Source organism: Nothobranchius furzeri, chromosome 4, assembly GCF_043380555.1.
Source record: "Nothobranchius furzeri strain GRZ-AD chromosome 4, NfurGRZ-RIMD1, whole genome shotgun sequence".
Lineage (NCBI taxonomy): Eukaryota > Metazoa > Chordata > Actinopteri > Cyprinodontiformes > Nothobranchiidae > Nothobranchius > Nothobranchius furzeri.
The window spans coordinates 13,226,863-13,248,071 of record NC_091744.1 but is presented as its reverse complement, the minus strand read 5'-3'; the positions used below and the strand labels follow the sequence as shown (position 1 = coordinate 13,248,071).

At 42.4% G+C, this 21,209-nt stretch overlaps 2 protein-coding genes across 3 annotated transcripts in view; one reads left to right on the top strand and one right to left on the bottom strand.

Annotated features, from left to right (window-relative positions):
* Nucleotides 1-4,257: 4,257 nt before the first annotated feature.
* anp32b (acidic (leucine-rich) nuclear phosphoprotein 32 family, member B) lies at nt 4,258-15,878 on the top strand. Its single transcript, XM_015965323.3, has 7 exons — nt 4,258-4,825; nt 7,319-7,468; nt 7,550-7,672; nt 7,912-8,104; nt 8,246-8,370; nt 8,442-8,508; nt 15,175-15,878. The coding sequence occupies exons 1-7, from the start codon at nt 4,772-4,774 to the stop codon at nt 15,255-15,257; spliced, it is 795 nt and encodes a 264-aa protein (XP_015820809.1). The 5' UTR covers nt 4,258-4,771; the 3' UTR covers nt 15,258-15,878.
* The window catches only part of coro2aa (coronin 2Aa), a 65,045-nt gene continuing 59,522 nt past the window's right edge, over nt 15,687-21,209 (bottom strand). For both annotated transcript variants that reach the window (XM_015965334.3, XM_015965343.2), the window contains exon 12: nt 15,687-20,877. In XM_015965334.3, coding sequence (XP_015820820.1) covers nt 20,740-20,877 — 138 coding nt within the window. In that variant the 3' untranslated portion in view covers nt 15,687-20,739. The remainder of the gene's footprint in view (nt 20,878-21,209) is intronic.

The window sequence follows — 21,209 nt, the reverse complement described above, 5'->3', positions numbered from 1 at the left end:
ATTCAGTTCATATAGCGCCAAATCTCAACAAGAGTCGTGTCAAGGCAATTCACAAAGTAAACGTTCTAATACAGTTAAGTTCACTTAGCCAGTCAATAAAAGGTTTCCGATATAAGAAACCCAGCAGATTGCATCGAGTCACTGACAGACGTCAGGGTCTTCACAGCAGTCCTCATACTAAGCAAGCATGCAGCGACAGTGGAGAGGAAGACAGCCTTTTAACAGGGAGACCCTCCAGAGGATCCTGGCTCAGTATTGCCACTTAGCATGGGCTCTACTCCACTCCACACCGCCCGCCAAAGCCTGGCAGCGCACCTTCCACACTGCCTTAGGAATGCGGATGTGATTGAGCACATGGGCGGGCTACAAAATTGGCGCAAAAATTAGATATCAGTGACGTCACGAGCACATCTTCGAGCATGTAGGTGGGGCAAAAGAGTAGAGGTCTGCAGTTTCTCCATTACTAAACAAAAGTGGCCTGAGCAGTTTTGCTTTTGGAGATCTGACTGGTATTGCATCCTGCTTTGCTGTGCCAGGCAGCACTGTGTGTGTGTGTGTGTGTGTGTGTGTGTGTGTGTGTGTGTGTGTGTGTGTGTGTGTGTGTGTGTGTGTGTGTGTGTGTGTGTGTGTGTGTGTGTGTGTGTGCGTGTGTGTGTGTGTGTGCGCGTGTGTGTGTGTGTGTGTGTGTAACCCCTTCTTTCCACCAGAGCCGTCAGCAGCACGTTACTGCAGCAGCATGTCATAGCTGCTGATAGGAACCGCTAAGGTCAACAGAACCTTTTCCACCGGAGCCGTCAGCAGCGCGAGTCAGCCGCGTCTCAGGAGCAGCATGTCGCGGCCCTTATGCGCCGGTCCTATTTTCTACGCGTGACGCCTCTGAAACGGGTCAAGTTCGACATTTTTTGGGGAAGGAAAGACAGGAAATTGGACGCGGAAACGGAGCGAAGCTCCCGAGATTTTCAGAATAAAGAAACGTACTGCCTTCCGGTTGCTTTACTTTTAAAAAAAGTTACTAACTGTGCGGCCCCGTGCGAAGTTATCACCTGGCTAGCGGTCTCCTTTGTTTTTCAGGTCCGTATTAGCGATTATAAAACGGACAGAACCTAAAACACAAACCTTTTGGAGCCATGTTGTAGTTTTCTCCTGCTTGTTGTTGTGTTTACTGACGAAGTCACTCGTGTGACTTCGTGCTCGGTCGGTGACAGCTGCTCCCCTGCTGCTTCGCGTCTTGTGGGAAGGGCCAAGCAGCAGCTTACGCGAGCAAGACGTGCTGCTGACAGCTCCGGAAAGAAGGGGTTAGTGTGTAAGTGTGTGTGCACTCGAAGCTGTGACAGAGAAAAATGGCTTCAGTCAGAGGCTTGTTAACTCCACAGTATCCAGAATGATAATGAATCACGCATGCAGGAAGACCCTGCAGGCTGATTCGATCTGCCAATGGGAGGCTCCCCCCAAAGGTCAACATTATTTTGAGCCAGCCAATCAGTTGGAACTGGACCAGTTTGGCTCCTGGCAGACCGCCTCAGGAAGAGGGCTGAAAAGATGTCCGGTTGCATGCTGGGAATATCCAAGGCTACCTAAATGAGAACACTCCAAACCCGGTGCAGGCAGAGTGAAGCCGATGCTAGTGTGTAAGTGCGATATGAGCAGCCATCCCTCATGACTCACTGGGGATCGAGAAGACAGAGTGCGCGCGCGCACACACACACACACACATTCTCACACACAACAAGTAGCATTTCTATGGCTACATTGTGATTTCTTAGCAGAAATTCTATTTCGTAAGAGAATTTTTATTGTCTTTATCTTAGCTAATCTAATTAATTCAACATGTGAACTAGTCATAGGCGTCATTTTAACCGGGGATGCCGGGGACATGTCCCCGGCAAAATTTGTGATTGGCAGCTGTGCCCCCCCCCCCCCCCCACTTTCAAAAACGCCTGCTGATGAGGATTTTTGTTTTACCAGCTCAGATCTTATACCAGGGGTCGGCAACCCGTTCCCATCAAAGAGCCATTATTACTCATGTGCCACAGTAATTTTGGACAGACCTTAATAAGCAGTGACTTAGTGAAGCAGGCAGGTCGCGCTAGAAAATTTAGTTTAAAAAGACGTCATAAATGTTTTCCCCCGTCCTTTTTATTTATAAAATATGAAGTAAAAACTCACAGTTTAATTTTCATTCATTTGTCATTAATATGTAGTCTACACCCGTGCGTTAAGTGGACCATCTTCCAGTAAAAGCAAAGCATCCAGCCCACCTCTCCAAATGTGTAAAATGTGCATCAGCCGCTAGTTAGGCGCGCCGCGCGCACCATCAGCTGATCAGCCCAGACAAGAGCAGAGCAAATAGAGAAAGAATAGAGTATAATAGTGTCTGGATGTGGATGGAGATTACATTTTACAGCAGCCTGATCATCATTTAAATACGTAAACCATCACCTGGCTTCTAGTCCATGCTATCAGCATTATTTTAATTGGTGTGTGTGTGTGTGTGTGTGTGTTTTCCACTTCAAACACTGGTCTAACCAACCAGACCAGCGTGTCCAGTAACACATTAATGTTACAATTAAACAGTTTCACTTCATGTAGGCTAGGAACGTCTCACCTGCCGTGGCCCGACCGCTTCTGCTCCACATAAACTTTGTGCGTGATTAAATGTCTCTACGCGTCATGCGTCTCTATATTAGAGACGGGAACAAGCGCTGTTCAGCCAAAGTTTCATAATTTCATAAAAAGAACATTTTTCCAAGTGACACATCCCTCAGAGAGACCGGGTTTCCAGACCGCTTCAGTGGGAGGAAATCTTATCGCATGCACCGTGGTTCTGCACTGCGCTGCGAACCCCAGATCTTCAGCTCACTGTCCACCGTGGGCGCTCCGAGCCGCGCTGAACACAGTGTCCAGTATAAAGCTCTGATGTTCTGATGGGAATATTTTACCTCCGCGATGTGCGTTAACGATAAAAATGTCAGCTCATCCATGCGCATCAGTGTGCGTCGGGGTAATTCTTTCAAACCAAGCAACATCCTTGAGTTTATCTGTCAAAATAAACAGTCAAATGGAAATATATGTAACCTGCCGTTTAATTGTTTTGCCTTCCTGTGAAGATTGTTGCAAAGAGAAACAATTAAACTTGATTAACCCCAGAGCCACCCAGAGCGCATGTGAGAATGTTCCTCCCACTGAAGCGAGTGTTTTCCAAACCCTGTCTCTCAGAGAGACTTGTCACTTAGAAAATGTTCCCTGATTATGAAACTTTGGCTGAATAGTGCTTGTTCCTGTCTCCAATGTGGCGACACATCCAGGAGCCGTCTGAGGAGAAGCCCAGAATCTCACATTGTCTTCAGCTCATAAAGTGCCTATATGATTACGCACAAGCGTGACCCGTCAACCCGGTTTCACAGTAAGACCGGGTTGGACCTGTTCAGGTTTACGCAGACAATCTTTACATTTAGAATTGGCATACAGATGTAAAATTAATGCAGTAAAATATAAAGCATTTTATTTAAATATCCATTCATTATTTTACAAGCACAGAGAGCCGCATCAGATGGATGGAAGAGCCGCATGCGTCTCCAGAGCCGCGGATTGCCGACCCCTGCGCTAGCCTACTTTATTGTCCCCAGCTATTTTTAAACCCCACTCAAGTGTATGGTTATTGTCCCCAGCAATTCTGAAAACAAACTGACGCCCTTGCAACTAGTAGTAGCACATTCCATGACCATGCTATTTTTGTTGCATGCGATATGAACAAAAAGCTCCAATTAAAATGTCAAGTTCTTGTATTTGGGTAAATTTTGATGGGGGGGGGGGGGGGGGTTGATCAGCTCAGAACTGTAGATCATTCCTTCCAGGTGTGCATGAGTCTCATTGATTGAAAAGTAAAAGCAGCTAGGACTCAGTCATGACCAAATAAAAAGTACTGCAATGCCATCTTCAGGCCACAAAAACAGCACCCCCCAAAGCATGCTTTTAGTGCTTTAGAGCAAACTCAAATCCAACATATCACATAACTAAAGCATTAATCAATGTCTTTTTATTTCATTTTAAGGAAAGCTCCACATGCAGGTTTAGTAGTTTTCTGCTTCAAGGCTCTGATGTTCTCTGTGAGTAAAAGGGGTGGAGTTGGAAAGGGGTGCCCTTTTGCATGCACAATGCTCTCTTTACTGAAAACTAAATACACCCCTCCTGCCAAAGTGTGTCTATTTGCAGGAAAAAAAAGATTAAGACAGTTTTAAGTCAACAGTTGTTGGTTTATTTGAGAAAACTGTGCATCTGAATCACAACTTGAAGCTTTAAATCAACAGGTTCGAGTCATGTTTGAAGCTTTTTTTTAATCACACAAGGACCACAAAAACTAAGTTTCGCAGTAAGAGGTTTGTGTTGAGCTGTTAGGCTTAACCCTAGGTTAAAAGTAGATTGGTGTTTTTTTTTCTTTAAATAAAAACTCGAGTGTTGCACACTTGAGCGTTTTCTTTGCAGAACAAAATTGCACCACAGCAGCAGCAGCGTCTCAGGGCAGCGTCATGTTTTCTGACTGCATTGCCCTTTCAGAGGCGATGGGCGTTTCTGGACGTAGATGGCGCTGTTGAGCATATATTTTGTTTCAGTCCCGTTTCCCTCCATGGTTTCCCCTCTCTCCGACTAACTTGGCGTTCGGCTCAGTTCATTATACGGTCCTATATTCTCACTCCATAAGGGCATATCTGCCTTTGGACTGAAGATCACAGCAAAATCCAAAAGAGAAAACTTTTGACTTTCACCGGGGAAGATGGACATGAAGAAGAGGATCCACTTGGAGCTAAGAAACAGGACACCGTCTGATGTGAGTCGTGCTTTTTTAGCTTGCCACTTTTTCTCCCCCTTGCTTTGCGAGTGAACTGTGAAGCTAATGGTGACCACATGGGTTTTTTAGATTTCGTTTCTCCCTTTTTGTAGTCGCAGTGGAAAAGCGGTGCCACAACACGCTGAATCCTCGATACTGTTGTGGACTGGGCGTATGGGGGCAACGAGACGAGAAAAGCTAAATTCAATGGTTACTTTCAAACGGCGATTCTCCAGCTCTTGCTGACATTATTGCGGCGCTTTAACCGTTTCGCAGCCTCCGGTCCACGGTGCGCACACATTTCGGCTCGGCTCCACCGTTTTAGCCTCATTAGTAAACTTATTTTACCGCGGATACACCGCTAACCCTGCTTCCTCCGCCGCGTTGAGCATGCACACACAGCGCAATATTCCCACACAGTCCTCGGAAGCCATGTTAGCTGCTAACGCAACTGCTAAAATCGGCGCTTTTGTAATCACACGGTTTCTCAAGCCCAGGCGGTTAAATTGAACTTAGTGAACGCATTTTCAATAAAAACAATTTCTCCCCGTCTTTACGGCTTTAATTGAGTGCGTCAAGGTTGTAACCAAGTGGTCAAATTAAGCGAAAAACAACTAAAATCTCGTCCAAGTCGCTTAACTCTTACCCTTACAGTGGATTCAGTTTCTACTAAATGCATAACTACTTGCATTTCGAACATTTTAAATGTACGTTTATGATGGTAATGTGCAATACTCATCGTTGAAAAGATTTGCATAGTTGCAGAAATGCTGCCTGCTTTTTAACCTGTGCTAGTCTAAAAACGCGTGTTTTTTAAATGAAGTCTGGTGCTCCCATTATTCACCATCAGCCAGCAGCTAACTTACATTTGTTCCCGCCATATTACCCCATTCCATTCAGCACTCAGATACAGCCGAATATCAACAATTTTACATGTGAAATGCAATATTTCCATGTCCCGGTGGTGTTCGTGGCTAAACGTTGCATTTGCTGCTAAATGAGTCGATGTTTAGGACTAGCGGCTTCGTTGTAACCGAGGCAGCCTGCCTGGGTGACACGGAGATCCGGTGCACCGCGCTTCATGCGTGGGCAACCAAAAAGTCCACGGTCGGCACTTCCGCTCATGTCACTTGGGTTAAATCAATTTTCACATCAAAAAGTAGTTTTGGTAACGTTTAAGCTACTGTAATAGCTCATTGAAGATACGTCATTCCGCCTTCGGAGCGTTCACAGAGCAGCACATTGTAGCGGTGGAATCGCCATGTTGTCATTCTGTCGTCTTTGAAGCCCTGCGAGAAAGGAACTGTCTCCATCTTTGTTTTTACTAAATTTCCGTTCTCTTTCCTTCCACCCGAATGCGACTCTTAACAATTCTGGCGATATCGAACGTACACTCGACGACAAGAACACAAATAAGAATATTCCACTTCTCCGCGAAAGGTGGTCTATCGAAAAAAGGAAAAACTTCTTTTCTAGGGCGCATTCGCAATCTCTTCCGTTGGTGCTGGCTGGTCTAATGGCGGGCAGACAGAGCTTCTCCAGCAGCTCCTCTGCTGCACGACGGCGTTTAAAAGGGACAAATGGCTAGCCGGTAGCGAGCTAGCTCCCAAAATCATTGCGTTTGTCATTAGTGGCTGATCAGCAGGCCATAAGCTGCTGCTTTGCTCTTCCTCGTTTTAATGGTTTAAAGGCTCGTCTGCGGTGGCTGCATGAACTACAATAAGTAATTCTGAAACGAGAAAAACAGTTCATGTCAGCGTTTTACACAAGGAATCGTCATCTTTGACTGACTACTTTTTTTTGGTCCAACAATTGATTGCGCAACAAGCGCTTTAAGCGACACAAACACCTTTTGTCTTAAGGCTTCTGATGCATTTAAAGATAGTAAAGGGAGAATAAAGATTCATTCTACACCAAGATAAAGTTTCTCTAGAGCTTTCTTAGATGGGTTTTCCTTGAAAGTAATAATTTGAAAATTGCGATTTTCTTTTTCAGTATTTTGTGTAAATACGCAAACGAGACCTCGAGCTTTAAACACACAGATTTGCATAAATTTCCTTAAACAGAAATCTGAACATTTAATTGTCTGGACATATTTTTTTATAAAGGCATGTCTGTAAGGCCAATATTCACACAAGTTTCAAAGTTTTCTTGTAATTCTCCTGATTTTGAATACATATTAAAATTATTTGAATCTAATGTAGGATTTTTAAATTTGTTTCCTTAAAGTGTAGTTCTCGTGTATAAAAACGACAAGAATATTAAGTTTACAAATTATGGTGATTCAGTAATAGTCTGTGCATAAAACACTTTACACTGCAAGTAAATATAAAAAAAATCTTTACCCAATTTGCTTATTTAGGTATTACCTTTTTAAAATAAAAATAAGTTTTGTACATTTATATTTGAAATCTTTAAGAATACATAATCAGTGGTACTGATGAAAGCACACAGAAGTAAATGGTTGTTGTGTTTTGTGTTTTTAAATTTCAGGTGCGCGAACTCGTCCTTGATAATTGTCGATCAGTCGAAGGGAAAATCGAAGGCCTCACAGCTGAGTTTGTCAACCTGGAGTTCCTGAGTTTGATAAATGTTGGCTTAATTTCTGTGTCCAATCTGCCTAAACTAGGGAAACTGAAAAAGGTACGACTAACATTTCACCCCAAGTGTGGATCTGTGGAGCGTGTCGACTGGAGTAACCCACCTTTTGTTCCTAACTTTCAGTTGGAGTTGAGCGACAACAGAATCAGCGGTGGCCTTGATGCTTTAGCAGAGAAACTCCCAAACCTCACACATCTAAACCTGAGTGGCAACAAATTGAAAGACATCAGCACGTTGGAGCCATTGGTATGTGTACACATGTGCACAGCCATGCAAATGATGCATTTCTCTAAACTTCTCAACCCTAAAAGCTGCTGCATGTGTCTGTAATGCAACCAGAATGATGTGCTTGTTGATGCAAAGGTTTTGGGTGTAGTAGCAGCTTCTCATCACAATGTGTGTGTGTGTGTGTGTGTGTGTGTGTGTGTGTGTGTGTGTGTGTGTGTGTGTGTGTGTGTGTGTGTGTGTGTGTGTTTGATCACCAGAAAAAGCTGGACAACCTGAAGAGTTTGGATCTGTTCAACTGCGAAGTAACAAACCTTGATGACTACAGAGAGAGTGTGTTCAAGTTGCTGCCTCAGCTCACCTACCTGGACGGCTATGACATTGAGGATGGGGAAGCCTCCGACTCTGATGGAGAGGTGGACGGAGATGGCGTTGATGATGAAGAAGATGAAGGTAGTTCAGGATTAAAGGTTTAAATTTGTAGGGGGTGAAGCAGATTAGAAGGCAACTTTTAATACGAAGCTAAATCTTTTATTAAAGACTGGAGCACAATACCTAAATGAACTTTATTCTGTACCAATTTTTTTTTTACAGATGGAGAAGAGGAGGAAGATGAAGATGGTGAGGAGGAGGACTTTGATGAGGAAGAGGAGGATGAGGAAGATGAGGAGGAAGTAGAAGGAGAGGAAGATGATGAGGAAGGCAACAGTGAAGATGAGGTAAAAATAAATAAAAAGTTGTTATAATACTTTATGTTATTTATTTAACTTGTAAAACATTGTTTGCTAAGGAGGAGGACTTTGGCCAAGATGGGGAGGTTGACGAGGAGGATGATGACGACGAGGAAGATGAAGAGGGTGAGTCGAGCCATAAATCGGTGCTCTTGTTTTTAATGCCGTGCAGTAAAAACAAAATAAAACACCAAAGGGTAAAAATAAAGAATCCTTGTGACGCATTCAGAAACATTTATTGGTTACAAAGAAAATATTGTTTTGGTTTAAATATAAAAAAAACCAAATGATAGATTTATATAACGTGTATGTTGACTGAAATGTTCGGGGTGAATCCACTCTTATTGTCTTTGGATGTTACTTTTTTTTTATTAACACATTAGACTTTAAAATAATCACAAGTTACATTTGTTAATCTCTCCTTTGATTGGTCCGTCGCAGAGAAGTAGAGCAAAAGTTTATCCAGCTTTAATCTTGCTTTAATCCTGAGGAGTGACTCAAAACGCACGCATTCAGCAAGTAGCCGCCCTTAACTTGGATACGTTTGTTTCGATTGAAAATGAACCATAATTTTGCATCCCTTATTTTATTTCTTTATTTATTTTACTCTAAACTTTCAGACTGTCAAGCTCAGCAGTTCAGATTGATAGGAAACCAGACATGGGAACGGTGTAGGCATCTGGCAACTTTAATATAAAAAGCGTTTAGTTTTCCAGTTGCCTAGTACAAACAAACATATCATTATTATTTGTTATAAATCTGTGGCCCAGGTAATAACAGAAATTAACCACAGACCAAATTAAATTTTTGGTTCTTTTTAAAACACTCGTTTGCCGACTGCAAAACATCCTCTCTGTCAGCTCTGCAAGGGAGAGATGCACTCTTTGTAACAGACGTTTGGCCTTCAGACCTCCGTGACCTGGGGATCGATGTAATATTGTAGGAAAAATATTGCGATATATTGCCATATCGATATTTTCTTACATCCCTAGTGTCCTGTCTCTTATCCAGTAGAGCTGAGGAAAATAATCAAATAATCGATGCATCGGGATGCGGACATAAACGATTCTGCATCGTAGAAGAGTACGCCATCATCGATTATAGTGGAATGTAGTTTTGTTATTTTAACGGCGACACCAGCGCCGCATCCAAATCTGTCAGAGTGAGCCTCCTCCACATTTACCTCCGCCTTAATGTGGTACTGCAGGGCTGAGTGCTAGAGTTGTCACCCGAGACCAAACCGGAACCGAATCAGCCCGACCGGTTCTGTTGGATTTGGGCCGTGAATTATGTTAATTGAGCGGGTTGTCGTGCTGCGCGCTCCGCTCGCTCGATCAGAGAGAGAGAGAGACTGCTCACACAAGAGAGACGATCGGAGGACGCTCCTCCAAACCGATGCTCCAAACACGCGTTATTATTTTCATAATTTAATTATTATTTCTCCTGGAAGCGCTCAGTCAGACTGCTTGTTGTAATGTAGGGGGATCCGGTCTTGGGGGAGGGGGCGGGGTTAGTGACGGCGGCTGCAGCGTGATCATCTGTCTCTTTTATTTAGGGTCACGGAGAAGTTAAAAGGAGAGAGAAATAGAAGATAGAAGTTCTTGTTCCACTTTATTCTTTTGTTTCATGATGATAAACTGATGTTAAATTCAGCTTAAAGAGAAACTGGGAGGAAGCTTTGGTTCATTTTAGGTTACAGGAGACTTGTCTCCTATCTGCTCCTCCAGAGACAGCATGGACATGAGGGTTAAAGGGTGAGGGTTACACAAGACAGGTTAGTGGAAAGGTTTGTAGTTAGCTGGTTAGTGAAGGAGATCCATCAGCTGGGTAATTTAATCCTAATCCAGCCCACAGCCTTCTGCTGGTGTTATTATCAGAAAGAATAAAACACACATCTTAAATATTATTGGAAGTGTAGAATTAGTTTTATGTTTTATTATTTTCTGCATCAAACAGAACTTGATTCATTCTCTAACATTTCAGAAATGAACCACTGGGTTCAAATGAAACTAAGTCAAACATTTCATTTGGTGTTATTTCTGACACCCTTCAACTGTGGCATAAATATTTGACTCTAGAGCTGCTCAGAGACATTAAACACTCATATATGAACCCATTATGGATTTTATTATTACATTATGTGTCTTGTAGGTTTTCAGTACTTTTTAGATTTTGTGAGTTTTTGCAAAGCGTGTTTTTCTCAGCCTGAGGCGTGGTGCTGAACGAGGAAACAGATGTTTTACTTTGTTAAATCTTCTTAAATGTTTAAATGTTTTGTCCTAACCTGTTGTGGATGGAGAGATTTTGAGGGATGGCAGCTTGTGTCAATTACGTTTTTGATAAAAAAAAATAAAAAGCAATTATCTGACATCTTCTGTTTATTGATGAAAACAAATCAATATGAAATAATCGTAAAGCATCGGGATATCGAATCGAATTGAATCGTTGACCCAATAATCGTAATCGAATCGAATCGGGAGACAAGTGAAGATTCACACCTCTATTATCCAGTCCACGATGGTGTGTTTACTGTTGTGTTTCAGAGTCCTTTTAACACAAACACATTTGTCCCTCCTTCTCCTCCACCTCTTCATGTAGAGGTGTGAATCTTCACTTGTCTCCCGATTCGATTCAATTACGATTATTGGGTCAACGATTCAATTCGATTCGATGCTCCGGTGCATCACGATTATTTCATATTGATTTGTTTTCATTGATAAATAGAAGATGTCAGATAATTGCTTTTTATTTTATTTTATTTTTTTAATCAAAAACGTAATTGACACAAGCTGCCATCTCTGAAAAGCTCTCCATTCACAACAGGTTAGGACAAAACATTTAAACATTTAAGATGATTTAACTAGAGCTGAAACGATTCCTCGAGTACCTCGAATAATTCGAGTACAAAAAATCCTCGAGTCAAATTCTCTGCCTCGAGGATTCGTTTAATTCATATTTAATTAATTCATGGCTTTGCAATCGCCCGGGGTCACGTTTCACCCGGACCGAAATAAGTGACGCACATGCCCACTGGACTGAATGCACACGCGAGTAGCGAATATAACTTAACTTTCTCTTAAGCCATGTCGGACAACGTAGACCCCGGTGGAGGGCGAAAAAGACAGAAAATGTCAAAGATATGGAACCATTTTTCACGTCGTAAGGTGGAAAACGTAGTCCAGTATAAATACAGTAAAATGGATTTAGCCTAGCACAACACCACATCCTCCATGCTGCAGCACCTGTAAATGTCACTTCTGCAAGCGGACTCGGAGCCTCTACAAGATAATGCTTTTTAGCCTGTTTTTCTATATATTCTGCGGACTCTGCGACTTTTTCGTTTGTAGCACTCAGTTTCAGCTCACACCTTACATCTGGTAGCAACACGTCGGACTTAAAATGTGCTAAAAATAGCAGTTTTTACACAACACGTCGGACTTTTTATTGTGTTATTGATGTCTGTTGTCCCTCGGGGTTTCTGCAGGAGGACACGGGTATTTATGAGTGGCGGAGGAAAACGAAAGAAAGTAAATAAATGTTTTGTGATCAGTATAATTTGACAAAACCACAGCAAACATGCTTTTGGCAATCCTTGTTAGTGTGAGAAAAAAAAGTGTGTAAATTAAAACGGACGTGTGTTAATAGGGAAACAGCCGGCGAGCTGTTTGCGCCGTGAGCGGTTCTGGTTCTGTTTGGGCCGCAGCCGCTCGCAGCGTTATCCTCCTAGTTTTTGTCTGGCTTGCAGGCTAGCAGATTCTCACACGAGGGGAAAATCGGCTCAGGTTGTTTACTTATTTTTTGCACAGGCATTTGTTTACTGTGAAGTAAAGTTGAAGTGCTGAAGTTTTGCAAACTAATTTTGAATAAAACTTGAAGAATAACTGGCAATTGCTTGCTCATTTTAAGAGGTCTTTCATAATTATAACATGCTATTTGATATCATCACTTTTATTGTCACGTCACATGTGCAGGTACACTGGTACAGTACATGCGAGTGAAATTCTTGTGTGCGAGCTTCACAGCAACAGAGTTGTGCAAAAATACAGTAATGTAAAAACAAGTAAAATATAAAAATGGCTCATCTAAGTATACAAATGAATAAAGTAAACAATAAGATAAGAGATATAAAATGTACAGAGGTTGGTATGTGCAAAACAGTGGCATTAATGTACAGTATGGAGCGTGTAATGTTGGAACTTGGTGGAGCTCGCGACGAGGCAGCCATACTCGACGCCATCTTGGCTCATCAATATATGATATAAAGGTTTACAAACACAAAAGGGTAATTTATTAGAGTACTCGATTAATCGAAAAAAAGATTCGATAGAGTACTCGATTACAAAAATATTCGATAGCTGCAGCCCTAGATTTAACAAAGTAAAACAGTCAGTTTCCTCGTTCAACACCACGCCTCAGGCTGAGAAAAACACGCTTTGCAAAAACTCACAATCTGAAAAAATACTGAAAACCTACAGGACACATAATGTAATAATAAAATACATAATGGGTTCACATATGAGTGTTTAATGTCTCTGAGCAGCTCTAGAGTCAGATGTTTATGCCACAGTTGAAGGGTGTCAGAAATAACACCAAATGAAATGTTTGATGCAGTTTGTTATTTTATTTGAACCCAGTGGTTCGTTTCTGAAATGTTGGAGAATGAATCAAGTTCTGTTTGATGCAGAAAATAATAAAACATAAAACAAATTCTACACTTCCAATAATATTTAAGATGTGTGTTTTATTCTTTCTGATAATAACACCAGCAGAAGGCTGTAGGCTGGATTAGGATTAAATTACCCAGCTGATGGATCTCCTTCACCAACCAGCTAACTAACCTTTCCACTAACCTGTCCTGTGTGACCCTCATGTCCATGCTGTCTCTGGAGGAGCTGATAGGAAACAAGACCTGTAACCTGAAATGAACCAAAGCTTCCTCCCAGTTCCTCTTTAAGATGGATTTAACATCAGTTTATCATCATGAAACAAAAGAATAAAGTGGAACAAGAACTTCTATCTTCTATTTCGCTCTCCTTTTAACTTTTATGTGTCCCTAAATAAAAGAGACAGACGAACCCGCCCCCTCCCCAAGACCGGATCTCAACACTCGGCCTCACTGAGCGCGTCCAGGAGAAATAATAATCGAAGTTATGAAAATAATAATGCATGTTTGGAGGAGCGTCCTCCGATCCTCTCTCTTTGTGTGAGCAGAAAGTCTCTCTCTCCTCTCATCGAGCAAGTGGAGCGGGCCGTGTGACAACCCGCTCAATTAACGTAATTCACGGCCCAAATCCTACAGAACCGGTCGGGCTGATTGGGTACCAGTTTGTTCTCAGGTTACTACTCCAGCGCTCAGCCCTGCAGTACCACATTAAGGCGGAACAATACCTGGTAAATGTGGAGGACACTCACTCTGACAGATTTGGATGCTGCGCTGGTGCCGCCGTTAAAAAAAACAAAACTACATTCCACTATAATCGATTATGACGTACTCTTCTACGTTGCAGAATAGTTTATGTCCGCATCTCGATGCATCGATTATTTGATTATTTTCCTCAGCTCTCTCCATGCGCTCGCCACTTCTAAACCCACATTTCTCGTCATTCCCGTTCATGTATAAAACTCCTCCAGTCACGGGTGACGAAATGCTGATATGTTCATTTTTTCCTTGAGGTGATCTCCAAGCTGCTCCGTGTCTGCCATTAGATACCTGCAGCTCTTTTTGTATGTATTTTCTTATGGGGCTATGGTGGATCTGTTAAAAGAATTTAAAGGAAACTGTGTCTTGGCCAATCACAAGCTTGCGCTCTCCATCTCGTTGGACGGGTGTTTAGAAAACTGGACTCGACTCCCTCTGTCCTTGCGTGCCTGTTGGAAAGCCTTTGCAATGACGGATAATGGCGATAAGTGTCTTCATACCGACGCAGAAGCATAAACCAGGCTCTAGATCCAAAGACTTGAGGGACGTGTGTTTTTTCACTGTAAATGGATTAAAGCATTATGGTCAGGTCAGTTTTATTTATATAGCACATCTGAAACTGCTGTTGCTGACCAAAGTGCTTCACAGCATAAGAAAGCAGATCACAACACGGCAAAATAAAAAGTAAAACAAAGACCAAAATTAAATATAAAAACTCAGATAAAATAAGTGAGACAAAATGTTCAGGACAATCCTTGATTAAAAGCCAGTTCCCAAGAAATGTTCATCACAAACAATTTAAAAAATGATGCATAACAAAAGCTAAAAGAGTTAGAAAATACCTAATTTGTTACTAATTAAAAGCCAGCTCATAAAAATGCGTCTTTAACAAAGTTTTAAAATGACTCGAGTCTGAGCAGCCTTAATATTTGCAGGGAGTCCATTCCACATTTTGGGGTCAGCCACAGAAAAGGGTCGATCACCACGGGACTTCAGCTTAGTTCTAGGGACCACCAGGAGATTCTGAGTACCAGATCTCAAGGCTCTTGGAGGGGCATGATTTCCTAAAAGTTCAGATAAATAAGAAGGAGCAGAACCATTTAGCAACTTAAAAATAAACACAAGTTTAAACTGGATCCTATAAAATACAGGACGCCAGTGCAGAGACTCCAGCACCGGAGAGATGTGCTCCCTACGCCCTGTGTGTGCCCATTAAGTTTGGTTTATAACGAAGTTGTATCATAATTTGTCCAAAGATCCCTGTTCAGTTACCTGGAGCCAGTCAACTTGAGTTTTCCATTGAAAGAAAATACGCTGTCTCTTCAAGCTTTGTCTCCTCAACACCACATAACAGATTTCCTTTTTGCTAACAGAGGCAGAAACAGGCAAAGGCGAGAAGAGAAAGCGAGATCCAGAAGACGAGGATGAGGACGACGATGACGAAGATGACGATTAAAAGCAAAACTGAAAATGAGAGCCGAGTTACTCCCCTCTTTTTACCCCTCACAAACCCGAACGTCCACCCTCCAACAACTCACACTGCGTTTGTAATCCACATCTACCCCCCCTCCTCACTCTGCGCTCTTTTTATGGGCAAGACTGTAACGACGGGTGGGCCGAGTGGAGCTGCCCCCTCCTCCTTCCTCTTTTTAAAATTTTTTTCTCCCCTTTAAGGAACTGAGAGCCACCTAACACCCCCACCCCACCCATGGCCCCAGAGGTTCTCAGGCAGCCCACCACTCAGCATTCCACAGTTTCACTGTCGAACCCTCTTTATGTATTGCCGTGTGAGGACTTTGGGACTGGTATCTAGTTTTGGGTCTGTGTTTTTAATATTTTGTTGGATGAATTACTTTTTTTGTTGTTGCTGGGTTTATCATTTCTCTTTTGTCTTTAATTTTTATTTTCTGTTCTGTTCCTCATTTTATTCCCAATAAAATTATTGCTATAGCAGTTGTGCAACCAGCAGGCCATGGTTTTTAGTGTGGCAACCTGTTGCACAAATCAAGGTTGTAGCTACATTTTTACTTTCTGTATGACAAAAAAACAACTTTGTAAATAAAATGTTAACATTTTAGGATTCTTTTCTCTTCCTGCTGTTTTTCAAGACGTCCCGAATATAGTTTAGAGCTGGAATGTTGATGGGTTTAAAAAAAACGTATTTAAAGGTACAGTATGTAAAATTTACAGTGAGATGATCATGAAACAATCGTTGGAAGGAAGGCTACTTTGAAACAGGTTTCCTTCTCAGCGAGAAGGCGGGCTGTCGGTTATTCTCCTTTTTAAAAATAGCCAAACATGCACATAGTAACTGTTTACAATCTGGAAGCTTGTGGGGTTGCTGAGTCTGCATCGGAAAATGCTATGTCATCATTTGTAAATCACCGGCTGGCAAAACGCAGCAATGTTTTGTAAAGATCCTAAGCCAGTAACAGGAGTGACCCAGAAGGTATTTCTTGTAAGACTTAAGCCTCTTTTATAAGACAGACCATCGCGTCATTACAGAGTGATAAATCCGAATTTGTGGGTCTCGTAAATGCAGCAAAGGGGAAAGGTGATAAAACACTATTCTGATGCTCTTAGCCTCGTAATAATATTGCCGCATGAGCCCCTCGCCTCTGACGGCTAAACTCGTGTCAGCCCCACTAATCCCTTTGGAGCGACTGTGGGAGGCCCCCCCGCAAAAGAGGGTGGTCGCGTTAGTGACGTCTACTGCGCGCCGAGTGCCGGCCAGAAGGGATACAAACATGGCCTCTCACTAGTATCTTTCAACCACCTACAACATGGCAAACTGGACGTACGTGGAGACCATGGAGCTTTTGGCTGTGCGAGCGGACAGATTAATGGGCCATTCCCATCTGTACCGGGTCGGCCCGGGCCGGGTAGCCCCAGTCGGCCCCAGCCTGGCCCGGTTGATTCCAGACATCCTTGCCTTAAGCCCATGTGGGCTGATTCTACCCACCAATCAGAGGCTTGCTCTAATGGAAGGTGTGAATTTGCTGTCAGCAGTGGGTGTGTTGGACCTGGTCGGCCTGAAGCAGACCCCCTCGAGAAGAGGGCTGAGAATGAGCCTTGGTTGGCCCGGAAAAATACCAGGCCACCCAGATATGTAAACAACCTACACTACCCGACCCGGTACAGATAGGAATGGCCCATAAGTCACCTTTTTACGGGGACGGTGAGAGACAGCCAGCTGTTCTACAGAGTGGTGAAAACACTGGCTGAGCGGGGCGTCAAGCGGGACAAAAAGCAGGTCACATCAAAGCTAAAGGTCCTGAAAAAGAAATGTCATCAGTCCAACGTGTCTGACGCTAAATGCGCGACCCTTAACGTCACATGTGGGGGGCCACCCAGCGACCTCCCCTTATCCCGTCTCGGTTTGAGAGGTGCCTGATGGCAGTTTATTCTAGCTTCAGCTTTGCTACTATAAATGCCAAAATCCTCCCCAGGGAACCGCGGCAAATCCCGTTTTGCAAACGCTACGGTCCTGTAAAAACAGCTTAAGACGTCGCAGCATCTTTTACTGATGATGCTAATGGTGAATTAGAAACAAATACTCGGCTCTAAAAATACCTCAAGCTTCTCAGTGTTTCACCTAGAAATTTTTGTGGTGCGCGGCCGTGCGTCCGCCATGAGAACGAGGGGTGTGTGTACATCTGTGGACCATTTTGCTGCTGTGAAAGCAGGGAAAAGGGTAATAGTTGAGCATGGAACATTTCGTTTCCATGGGGGGAGGGTGTTTGATTTTGTGGCCGTGGTGCAGCGCTAGCCTGAGCCTACGTAGGGTAAACACTGCTACTTTTTTTTAACTCATCTTTGCTTATCTAGAATCTTTAGTTGCTGATCATAGTTGGCAACAGCCATGAAATGGAACGTGTGTTTAGAAAATGGGTTGCAGTAGTATACCCATAATTGGATTCAAAGAGTCAGACATTGTTTTTACAATAATCTGATATAACCTTCACTTCAAGCTGTTACTGATGAAATTCCATTTATCTTTATACAGATATGTATACATTTCTCTTGTTAACTTTGGTTTAGGATAAACCCCACCTCTAATCAGCTGACAAGTTGTTTACCATTCAGAAGTTCCCCTCAGAATTCTCAGGGGCTGGGATTATTTGAATAGAAGAGTTCCCAGACCCATTGCTTCCCATAAGCAAGCATGGGACTGGCTGGTCAGGTTAGGTTTTGTCAGTTTTTTATCCTTTCAAAACAAAAGATGGAGGCACGTAACTACTATTTACCATCAATGAGTGTGGGGTTGTTGTGTCCCCTGCGAGCTAATACTGCAGCACCGACAACTGTAATTTGACAACGCCTGGCAAAAAGCTCCAGTTATTTAGTGGTTCGAGTAACCAAATTTTACCACATGATGTCATTTTTTACTTCATTTCTACATAGTGCACCTTTAATCCTGCTGTTTGTCCTCATTCTTACCCCTACCAGCCGTCACCCTTACTTTCCCTCATCTTTATCCACAATCACTCATATTCATATGTATTTCTCATCCCCTTTATTCCTAATTCTCATTTTCACATCTTTTTTTTGTATTTTCAGCATCCTCATATTTACCTTCTTTCATTCCTGCTTTTGATTCTCTCATCCATTCTTTTCATTCCTCTCATCCGTTTGCATTTGTATTATACTTCAATGAGCCTGGATCCTTTCAGGGCCTTCACACATCCCTCTCTAAAGGCTCCATACTTTAGTACTTTAGTGGTCTAATTCTGTATCCGAGTGGCTATTTGTCACACTAAACAATCACATAAACTGCTGAGGTTTTTGAGTTTAAACTTGCTTCACCTTAGGCCTGTTTTCACTATCGGGACTTTTGGGTAATTTTACCATATCTTCACGGCATGGGTGTGTCTCCATTTTGTAAAAGTGTCTTGGGATAGTTGTGAAAAGCACTCTGTAAAACAGATTATGATTTCACTGGGGCATTTCTGGGACCAGCCGAGTGCCTGAACTGGGTTATGTACACCGAAATGGGGCGGTAGACTCGTTGAGCGGGATTTAAGGTTAACCCGTGGTGATTGTAACTGAGTGGGAAATGACACTGGCAGGAGTCACTAAATAACTGGCCTTTGTAAAAATTGGAGTTGCTGGTGAAGCAGAATGAAAGGAAAAGAAGCAGCATTCATGTTGCTTTAAAATAATTTCTAAACTCCCAGCACTGAAGTGTGTTGGAAATCCCTCCTCAATGCCAACATTTACACCCCTTAGTGGTTTCGCGCTGTAAAACACACCATAACTTATGATTGAACGTGATTTTTACATCACACTGCCACCCTCCACGCCCCGATGGAATAAATTACATTCTATTGATGCTGCTCAATGACACCCCTCGCTTCCGAAATGGTCGCAATGACCTGATGTCTTAGCAAAGTCCTTAAAGAGCTGATTTTGTTTGGACACAGCAGGGCATCATATTTTCCCCGTCACATTCCACCTTCTCAGAAATTTCCGAGAACTTCTATGGTGGAAACACAGCTAATGGCAGAAATGCCGTTTGTAAACGGCCTCATAGTGACTAGCTGTTAGCACCTCAGCCTGGGCAGAACTGATCTGTTTCTCTAAACTGAGGCTGTTCAATGGAATGTCTAAAAGGAACTCATTTTTTATAGTATTTCCGCAGAAATTCAAATTGCAAAGATGAGAACCAACCATCACTGTTAAACACAGCAACAACTGGGCCTGGACATAATTAAACTGAGCTTTACAATTTATTCTTTGGCTTGAAGGCAACAAATTAAAAATCAGCTCTTATTTGACAAACACTTACATACAACACTTCCTCTTCTCATGAAGCCAGTTACACACGCACGCACGCACACACACACACACACACACACACACACACACACACACACACACACACACACACACACACACACACACACACACACACACACACACACACACTTAAAAAATATAACTGAAACAGTAGCATCTATAAATTTTAAAGTTGATTCATGGAAAACCTGTAGAGCAAGTGCATACTGAAACTGACAATATTTGTTTTATATTTTGGCTCTTGTGTGGAGATTAATTATGATGCAGTTATGTTTTAAAAAACATCAAAAGAATAAATTGTTAAAACCTTTTACATTTGACCCATTTATACAGATTTTTATGATCCTGCACACCCCTACACACACACACACCCCAATATCACAACCTGAACCATAAGGACTTAGATGTTTTTTCTATTTAGCCCAGCAGATGGCATTCTGCTGGAGTTTGATAGATAATTGATAGGAACGGATCAGCAAACCTTTATGTTAAAAAAAACGTAGGAATTTCTTCTTTTACAAGTTATGAGGTACTTTGGCTTTCCAGCGACTCCACAGCAGAAACAAAACAAGATTTTGTCTTTTTCAAACAGTTGGTAAACTGTATTAGCCAAAAAGAAATTCTGCTCAACAGCATGGCAGATCACATTTTATCATTCACACACTCGTTAAACACCACAACCGCGCCCACTTACAGTAGTTTAAATATCAGAGGAAAAATAATTACCAAACATAAAAAATAGATTCTGATCACAGAAATGCTCTCTCCAGCAGCGACACACAAATGGCCGAATCATTCAGTCAACACAAGCTCAAATATTGTTTTATCAATCAGCTACAAAAAGCATAAAAAACTTAAGAAACCACATTAAACTTGCATAGCTGTGAGGCGCTGAAAAAAAAACAAAGGGAAGGTAAAAAAAGGTGCAGTTTCCAAAAGTACACGAACATAAAAAACACAACCATGTGCACCATGTGTAGGACTGAATGAAACTCCCGATCCGAGTCGATGCTGTGCAGCGAGCTCGTGGGGCTCCTCGGAACAAAACGGGTGAGCCAGAACCTTTCTGAGACTCGGGTGGCTCTGATGAAACAGTTTGTGCAGGAATGCATGTTTGTGTCCCGTGAGGAAGTCCAAACTTAAAGGGAACCTTGTGACTGAGAGTTCTTGACGTTCTTGATCTCCAGCTCTAGCTGCTTGATGCGAACGTCTCTCTGATTGAGGAGCTCCCTCAGCCGTCGGATCTCCTCCTGCTGCTTTAGAAACTTCAGACGTAGCTGTGTATGAAAACAGACATGGGAAATATCAGGAAGAGACAGGGAGGCATTAATGTGACCATACAGGCTGAAACCAATGCTAGAAGGAGAAACACTGACATGCTAAGACTAAAGATGCTGTAGTTGTTCCATGTGGGAAAAAGGATTTCTCCCTACAGTCTACGGCTGAGGGTCTACGGTCAAACGAGAGTTTAAAGAACCTTACGTTAAAGGTGCATGATGTAAGAATGAAATAAGAATGACATCCTGTGGTCAAATTTGGTTACTGTGTTACATTTTCAAAACAAACGATTGACTCTCACTCCTCTTTCGTGAGTTAACACAGTAAACGG

Coding starts and splice junctions, on each gene's coding strand:
- anp32b (XM_015965323.3), top strand. CDS start 4,772: ATGGACATGAAGAAGAGGATCCACTTGGAGCTAAGAAACAGGACACCG. Junction 7,469..7,549: donor AACTAGGGAAACTGAAAAAG/GTACGACTAACA, acceptor CCTAACTTTCAG/TTGGAGTTGAGCGACAACAG. Junction 8,509..15,174: donor CGACGAGGAAGATGAAGAGG/GTGAGTCGAGCC, acceptor TTTTGCTAACAG/AGGCAGAAACAGGCAAAGGC.